The sequence below is a fragment of the Protomyctophum parallelum genome (assembly GCF_964188405.1).
Source record: "Protomyctophum parallelum genome assembly, chromosome: 17".
NCBI classification, from domain to species: domain Eukaryota; kingdom Metazoa; phylum Chordata; class Actinopteri; order Myctophiformes; family Myctophidae; genus Protomyctophum; species Protomyctophum parallelum.
The window spans coordinates 29,621,462-29,630,859 of NC_139719.1; the positions used below are offsets into that span (position 1 = coordinate 29,621,462).

At 42.4% G+C, this 9,398-nt stretch overlaps 1 protein-coding gene across 1 annotated transcript; it reads left to right on the plus strand.

Annotated features, from left to right (window-relative positions):
- Positions 1-229: 229 nt before the first annotated feature.
- Positions 230-7,661, plus strand: LOC310874189 (somatostatin receptor type 2-like). Its single transcript, XM_083786895.1, has 5 exons — positions 230-360; positions 800-973; positions 3,822-4,291; positions 5,702-6,027; positions 6,424-7,661. The coding sequence occupies exons 3-5, from the start codon at positions 3,904-3,906 to the stop codon at positions 6,871-6,873; spliced, it is 1,164 nt and encodes a 387-aa protein (XP_083643021.1). The 5' UTR covers positions 230-360; positions 800-973; positions 3,822-3,903; the 3' UTR covers positions 6,874-7,661.
- The last annotated feature ends 1,737 nt before the right edge of the window (positions 7,662-9,398 follow it).

The window sequence follows — 9,398 nt, forward strand, 5'->3', positions numbered from 1 at the left end:
CAGTCCTGGATGACTGGATCTGACAGTTTTCGCACGCTGCTGTGGCTTTTGGTCACCATTTCGTAGCACTTAAAAAATCTGTTATTTTTCACTTTCGATAATACATTGTTTCAGATTATACTGTTGGTAAATTACATAAATAAAAATACATAGCAGATTAAAAGGGGCGGTAAAGTAACAGCGCATCGCGTGCGTAATGGGAGAGCAGGTTCAATGACAGAGACTCCACGGCATGCACAATATGCAGCGTTCTGGAGGCTTTCAAATGCCGCTGCCCGCGGGCTGGACTCACCGGAATATGCTTGCCATTATGGATATAGGCTACTATATCTATATAATAATTAACTGAAGAGTTTTACGGTAAGTAACCATGTCGATTTCACACAGGTGTTACTTTATTAGCCCTATACCTGTCCGTCAGCTACAATTTGAACTGTTCCGCGCCGACTTATCTAATCGAGACTTGATTTTACATGTGACATTGAAAATCAACATTGAAAAACAAACAAACAAACAGTTTGCAGTTTTTTTGTGATAACAGTAATAACACGGCCGGGTGTCAGTCATTCGCCTTTTACGCAAACACGTGCCTTAGTCATATGGAACATGATTTTTGCCCGGACAACATGGACAATTTTCATGATTAGCCTATCCTCAAGCCAAACTCGACAAGACATGGGCTATTGGCGTGGAGGGTTTGTTTTGGATTCTAAATGTCTAATATGAAATGCAATCAAATCATCTTTTGTGGTGTTTAAATGACGTGGTAAATGAATCTTAATCAATTAACTCGTCACAGCGCGCAGGTAGTCTACGGGCGGCCGTTCGTCCTCTCTCCAGGAGAAGCGTGGTGCGCACACAGCGCAAATCCAATGTAGCTACCGCTGCATGCAGCAGGGCTCCTGGTACGATCTTCACCTAATCACCCTGGAGGAGCTCAACTCAACATGACTGCTGGAGGAAACATTCACTGGTAAATTCCACTCTCACATGACTCTCTTGCCATTTGAGATAGGGGGATATATATATATATATATATATATATATATATATATATATATATATATATATATATATATATATATATATATATATATATATATATATATATATATAATACCTATAATCACAAGTAGCCAATTTGAATTTAACTTTCCATTTGAAGGCTTGAGACTACTCCATAACGTATACTATTCTAGTATTTTCTAATAAACTCCAAGGATTGGCGCGCGCATACACACACGCACACACGCCTCCTGCAATACTTATGTAAAGCATATACAATATGTATAAGCATTGCTTGGATGAAAAATTGCTGAAAGCTTTTTTATTACTTGAACATATACAGTATAGGCAGCAGGCTACTACTGGTGCAATCAGTATATCTGCACAAAACAGATGCAAATACTGCCTATAGGGAACTGTATACTGTAGACCCCACATGTACAGTTTGTACACAAGTTTATTAAGCAATTGATACTTGGTGTAGCCATCATTTCAAACATTGTGCTGATAAATACTTATATGTATTCATTTACTGGATAATGAACAACAATGCAGCTATTTCTATTTCAATCAATCATGTAGTTGACACTTTTGCAGGGAGTGTATCCAAAAATGGATTACAACTTATAAGATAACTATAAGACATATGAGCGAGTGTTATAGCCATAGTGTCCTGCAGGCAATGCTTCTGCTTCTGCTACAATGATTATTATTCAAATCAAGAAAATGTTGCATGTTAATTGTATTATCAATAATAAAATGACACATTCCCTATCCATTAATTCATTATTATTGCATGACCAGCTGTGATAAAAGGGGTCAGTGTAGCCGTAACAATGTCCTATACCAGCTGTTTGACGCACAGATCAATTAAATAAACATTTGCCTTCAGCACATGCAGCACACTGCCCTCGTCTTTCCCTGTCAGCACAGCAGTGCACTCAGCACGCATAGCCTATTGCTGGAGAAGTTTGATTCATTTGACTCAGAGAACATAATAAACTTTGACAGAGGAAAGGTGTGGAGTTGAAAAGCAACGGAAGAGCAGGAAAGGATGGGAGAGACGTCGGGGTGAGAGGAATGGAAAGAAAGTATATAATAGGAGTGGAGAAAGAAGAGAGGAGAGGAAAGGACTAACTCAACATTTGAAGGCTAAAGCGTGATGCCAATAGCCTCACAACTGTTGCCATGGTTCTCAAAGGAATGTACATATAGTAACCTTGCCGAGCCATGAGGCCCATAGGGCAGGAGCCTATCTCCTGTTTCTGTAGTGTGAGGCAGCTCGATGTACAACTACACCCCCTGGACATGACACTAGTATGTCGCCGGGACCAACCCTTGATGCCGAGTGTCAAGCAGGGAGGCACTGGGTCCCATTTGGTATGACCCGGCCAGGGATTGAACCCCGATCTCCCAGTCTCAGGGCGGACACTCTAACCACAAGGCCATGGCTGGTGTACATATACTGAACGTATTTGTCAAATGAGCAATACTTCTCGCTGTGTCATCCACGCTCATCTCTTTTCCCCCACTCGCTCTCTCCCTCTGTCAAGTGGAGTATAAGATTCTCAAGATATAATCATCCTAACTCGTCTCCCCCCCCCCCCCCCTACACACACACACACACACACACACACACCCCTATCTCTACTCTTATCTATCTATAGGTGGTATCGGTATGTGATACTGCTCTAAGACAAATTCTTCCAAGACAAGTCCCTTACTATACGCTTGGATCAAATACAACTAAATTCAGGTAACCCCAAACCCTCTAATCTCCCTCCCCTTCTCCCATTGATACCCCAAGACCTACAACACACATGCATTTTGAGCCAAACCACATATCTGCCCTCAGAAGAAAAACTTAGTATTTTAGGTTCAAATTATTCTCTTAGAGAGCCATAACTCAAACTATTCATGAATAAAATAACCATCTAGCACGTTACGGAAACTAAGCGGGCATCACCCTTGACAAATTAACAAACTGTCCTGGTCAAAACACATAGATTCTGTGTAAAGAAAATGGGGAAGTCATTAGCAGTGGCAAGGCGATGCAGAAACATTTTTACATCTGATCTAATTAAACTGCTACCAAACAGCTTGATTACTGCCAAATAATATGTTTGAATGCTACAAAGAAAGATTTAAGAGAACTCCAGCTAGTGCAGAACAAGGCACCACGCCTTTTTATTCTATGTCCACGTATAACAAACATCAACTCCATTGCAGCTGCATCTTCAGCTGCATTTCAACATGGAAGCTTTTACAATCCAAAACGCCCATAATCTTTTGTCAGCTAAAACACAATTTTGAGTCAGGGTCATTCCATTCCCTGTCAAATCTAGTTGGCAAATCATTTATTATAATTCATGCTTACAGGGAATTAATTAAATGGGACAGAGCCGTCACGGCCAAATATGCTTAAATATTTATGATCTATAGATTTATGCTAAATAAATATATTTATTCAATCCAAGAGTCTGAAATGTGTTAACTTTGACATTCTCACTATGTGGACTTAATGCACTAGATTGTTTGTTTATTATGTTCTGTTTATTCATTATTAGTTTTTGACAAATATAGAAGTAAATTGAGTATGCACTAGATTGTAATAATGCATTTTTATTTGTCTTATGTCTTGATAAAATGTACGTACATGGACTATAAAATGTAATGAAAATTATTGTAATTTATATATGTGGTCTCCAGGAAGACTAGCTGTACTTTAGGGCACTATGGGGATCCTAACAAATAAACAAATCATAGGTCCATAACATTAAATGGACATAACACATAACTTGTGCTTTGACACCTAGAACCCTTGGATGAGTTTCTTGGACATCATTGTCTTGGAGTCCAGAGTCCATCAACACCTCCAGATCTCACCTTCCTATCATCATGGCACTGGATCAGTGGTCCTTCCTCCCAGCCCCTCCCAACTTCTCTGTCCCTGAGCCCCTGTCTTACGAAAGCTACTTCGGGAACGAGTCGGATCCAGAACTCCAAAATGGCACAGTATTGGGCGAGCATCACCAGGACCACGCCAGCTCGGTGGTCATCACCATCATCTACTTCCTTGTGTGTGCTGTGGGACTGATCGGCAACACACTGGTCATCTATGTGATTCTGCGCTACGCCAAGATGAAGACAGTGACCAACATCTACATCCTGAACCTGGCCGTAGCTGATGTCCTGTGTATGATGAGCCTGCCATTCATTGCCATGCAGTTGGCTCTGGTCCACTGGCCCTTCGGACAGGCGCTGTGCAAGGTCATCTGGACCGTAGGTGGGTGGAGAAACCATTGCTAAAACCACTAATGAATGATTGCGAATGCACTGAGCACTAACTATGAGACCCTGCAGATCATGTCTGTCTGTCTGTGTGTCTGTCTGTCCCGCTGTGACACCACCCGCCCGCCACCAGAGGGCGCAGCTGTAGCACACACACACACACACACACACACACACACACACGCACACACACACACACACACACACAGTAGAAAACTTAAAAAAATTACTAACTAAAAAGAAAAAAAAAGTACGTAATTTATTTTAATTGTTATTGCAATTTACGAGCTGCGTTCGCTTCCCGCGTTTGCGTCTTACTTGTTATAGTATCGTATAGTTATCTAATATTGCAATAACAGAGGAAACTGGGGACATGTGGAGAGGTACGTACCATCCAGTGTCACTGTACCTAGGGCTTGTGGACGACTAGGATCTGCACTGCATTCATTGCTACCACGTACAATAGAGGTTATGCACGTGACATCATTATCAAACCAGGAAGTTATGCGGGAACGCCTACTGAGTGGCAAAAAACATCTTTCTGGCATCGACAGCCCATACATCCAATCAGAAAAGTCCAATATGATTGCATTAAATTACGTTAAACAATGTTAAACTCACTTTGCCACTCGATTTTCCATTCACTTTATGCATGCGCATACCCTCTATAGGTCACAGGGACTTTTTTTTGCACTTTCAAAGGCTTGGAACTTGAGACGCAAAAACTGGAAATTCTGAGCAGCACATGACTAGTGATCATGTTTAAATTGATTTTATTGATTTTATTTTTCCAGTGGTGGAAAAAGTACCGTATTAAAAATGTACTTGAGTAAAAGTACAAAAGTATTGGCATGACAATTTACTTAAGTAGGCTACGAAAAGTAGAAAGTACTATATGAAGATAAGGTTGCCTAATTGTCCCCAACTGTGAAATTAAATTATTTTGAAGCAAGCAGCATGTAACCCACCATGCTAATGAATGCAGCGGTTCTCACTGGCAAATTAAGTTGAGCGATGGAATGGGGGGGAACGGAACGGGGGGTGAGGGGTTGTGGGCGAATGAGTGAGAGAGACAACAGCCCCCTGGAGCGAGGAGCGTCTCCACGCCGCTCACATGCTCTGGTCATAATTTTCTCACAAACCCAGGAGAGGCATTAAACAAACCCATAAAAAAACCAAATCACACTTCAGTTAATTGTTTTGGGATTTTATTGAGACTGAGGCAGCAATATATCGCTTAATTATTCTCTTCTTATTCCACCTTCCCCTCATTTCCATGTCTCCCCTCTGCTTCACTCCCCTCTCCTGTTTCCACCCTCTCGTCTGCACTATGCTAACTTTCGCCGACCTTTTTTTCTCTCTCTCACCTACAATCTGTCACTCTCTGCTTTTGTCATGCTCCCAGACTCCCTGAACCAGTTCACCAGCATCTTTTCTCTGACGGTAATGAGCATCGACCGATACCTGGCGGTGGTCCACCCAATCAAATCTACGAAATGGCGGAAGCCCCGGATGGCCAAGCTCACTAACCTCACGGTGTGGGGTGTATCACTGCTCATCAACCTCCCCACCATGGTCTTCAGCGGCCTGAACCAGGTTCCCGTGTGTGGGATCATGTGGCCTGAGCCCGAGGAGGTTTACTACAAGGCCTTCATATTCTACACCTTCATTGTTGGATTCTTTCTGCCCCTGGTTGTAATAATCTTGTGCTACCTGCTCATTATATTCAAGGTGAGCACATGTAAAATGCATGTGCATGTGCAATGGCAGCTCTAATGCGATGCGTTCTGAGCTTGAAGATGCGCTTTATTCATTATTCATTGTACATAGTATGTAGGACTTAACCACTTAACTACTAAACCCAATACTGTATATTCTGAGTTGACCAAGAGTCCCCCAGGGCTTGATAGGACCGCTGATTTCTACCCCAAAATCTCTTTGGAGAAAATATCTGATCTTGATCTTTAAGCTCACTGAGCCGAGGTTGTGAATTTGTTATTTTTAGTAAATGTACGCTTCTTCCATGATGTCCCATGCACACAGTCTGAAATGTCTTGAATTCATTCATTTCATTTGTCCCTTTTACAGCACTGAACATAAAACCTGTTCCATTTCGCTCTCCTCCAGGTTAAGTCCTCGGGCATTCGAGTTGGCTCCAGCAAGCGCAAGCGCTCGGAGCGGAAGGTGACGCGCATGGTCTCCATCGTGGTGGCCGTGTTCGTGTTGTGCTGGCTGCCTTTCTACATCTTCAACGTGGCCTCCGTCACCAGCTCCATCAGGCCCACGCCCGCCTTGAAGAGCATGTTTGACTTCGTGGTGGTCCTGGGCTACGCCAACAGCTGTGCCAACCCCGTCCTGTACGCCTTCCTGTCAAACAACTTCAAGAAGAGTTTCCAGAACGTGCTGTGTCTCCAGAAGGTGGCGGGCCTGGACGAGGTGGAGCGCAGCGACAGCCGTGCCGCCGACCGCACCAGGATGGTGCTCAACCACGACACCGGCGCCATGGGGGTCAACAACGACACTGTGGATGCGCACCACACTGCCTTGCTCAACGGCGAGCTGCAGACCAGCATATGATGATTGAGAGGACGGACTTTTGGGGATGGAAATGCGGATGGAAGAGTGGTTTGGGGTTTCAAGAACGAGAACCATCAGTCTAGAAATCCCATTCTCTGCTGTGTGAATGTGATGGAAGCCACATGGTGGGTGAGGAAGAAAAAGAAACCTCCATGTGAAAAACCGGTGGTTGGACATCGTTTCTCCTGGAATGGTGACATGGAGAGTTGGAGACCTTGCGAGACCCAGTTAGACCAAAGGTGGACCTCAACTAAGCATGCTAATGGCCACCATCCCTAAATGACAGTGATGGAAAATGAACAAGAACACAGTTCACCCTTGCCAGACAGCGCTTGCTCCGGTGGAATTGGACCAGTGGTACATTTTGTGTTGTTTCTCGTTACCCTGAGGCAGGGAACTGTCCCCCCCCCCCCCTCCCCCCCTCTATGGAAGCATGAAGGGGTTTTGGTAGATTGGCACTGCTTTTAATATTATTAGTCAAGCCCAAAGGGCGTAGACCCCTTATTGTTTATTATTAATTATAATAATTATTATGTAAGAATATTGTAATTATGGTATTGGGACAAACAATCTGACAATGCAGTATAAAATAGAGGGACCATGGTTTCTCTTCAAAGCAGAACAAATGCTATTGAGCCCAGTAGATTAAATAAATAAATAAAATGAACCGCAAAGATACACCCATGTTTTATTTAAAGAGTGATACCGTGTTAAAATACACAAAAGAGCACTTTTTAGATACGAGAGGTGCTCTCCTGGCCACTGGACACTTGAATAACTGTCGATGAGGGCAGAAACAGCATTGCTTTCAAGCGCTCCTGGAGTATCTATTCACAACTAGGATGGAAACATTTTATCTTCCCAAGGACCTTTCACACTTAAGAGTGGATATGTATAAATTGTTTAGTCTTTGTGTTTTTGTGACAAGCTGTCCTAATGTTTTTTTGTTTGTTTTGTAAACAGACTAAATGTCGCTCTGGACTCAAAAGATGTTATGTCAATTTATACAAAAGGTTTCACTCCGAAATGCTACTCTATGACCACATTCTTTGTAGAAGAAAATGCTTGCATGAAATTAACATTTGGAAAGGATTTAGGATTTGGAAAACACAATAATTAGAAAACTAAATCCTAACTATAATTGCAAGGAACAATTTACAGTAACTTAAGTAAGTTGTTTTCTTCATTCAACTTTTCTTCATTAGTATTTTGGAGTGGACTGTCTTTCCTAAAGATAAAAGACAACAGATGAGGCTCAGAATCAGAAATGCATCTTGACATATTGCAAGCTTGTAGATCAGCTATTTTTTAATAGGGCTTGAATATTCATGAATAGGGCTTAAAGATGGATTGTCGTGATTCCCCCAGACCTTAATTAAAACTCTGGTGATGTTCAGGACTAGGCCAGATCACAGCCCATATGGGGATGATCTTTACGTCATTTCCAGGACGTCTTCACCAGTTAAAATAATATAGCTTATTCTGGGCTAGATCTGACTAGTTATATGACTTAAGTTGATCTGGTCTCTATGGGACTCTCTCTGATTCATCCAGGGACGTCTGTCTTAGTGGGCAGAATTTATGTTCGTTGAAATCAGGTGATATTCGGGGCCAGATCTGACTATAGTCTTAATTGGTTTGACTTGATCTGGCCCCAATAGAGACGTCACTAATACGTCCAGGTCCTGATCATGCTTGCTGGGATCCTTTACGTGTACTTTATGGAAATATGAACCTGTTGTTTTCAATTCAGGTCCTGAGAACAAGACAATTGCAAATTGTCTACTCTACCGGGTATATCCAGCTGTTGTCCCAGTGTAAATTACTCCCTGAATACAGTAGATGGCTATGGAATGAACCCCGGCAGCAGTCGTGGGTCAGTGTTAATTATGACAGCCAACTTTTATATAGTTTTTAGTAATACTCTCTCTTCTCACCTAGTCCCTCCTTAACATTTTAGTCTAGTTTTTATTTGTTGAAATTGACAATATATATATATATTTAGTTTTAGTCACAGTAGCTTAGTTTTTTGGCAATGAAAAGAGGCAGACGAACATCGTCATAGTTTAGCCGACAAAAATAACACTGGTTTGGGTCCACGGTATCAAAGTTGAGAACCACTGTCTTATGGTGTCTTGGTAATAACATGACAACACAGCTTCTCACTGTATTGTACACATTTGTAACCAGTTCCAATTGGGCTATCTCCCATGCCGAGATGCTGTCACTGCCCCTGGACTCAAGGGGTAGGTTCGCCAGCCCAGAATAACTACAGACGAAGAAGGAAAGAAGATACACAAAGTAGCAGAGTGAGACAATAAAACTCAATCACCATAGTAAAAATGCTACCATTGTACAATTGGACATTATGCAAACAACAGATATGTTGAATATCATTGCCATCAGCGGGTGGGCTTGAGCCCCCATGAGGCTAACTTACACGAGGCGCTAGCCGAGTGAGTGCCTGTGCTGCTGAGCAGTGTGATTCCCGCTGCCACCGACCGAATCACTGGATCCAATGGTAG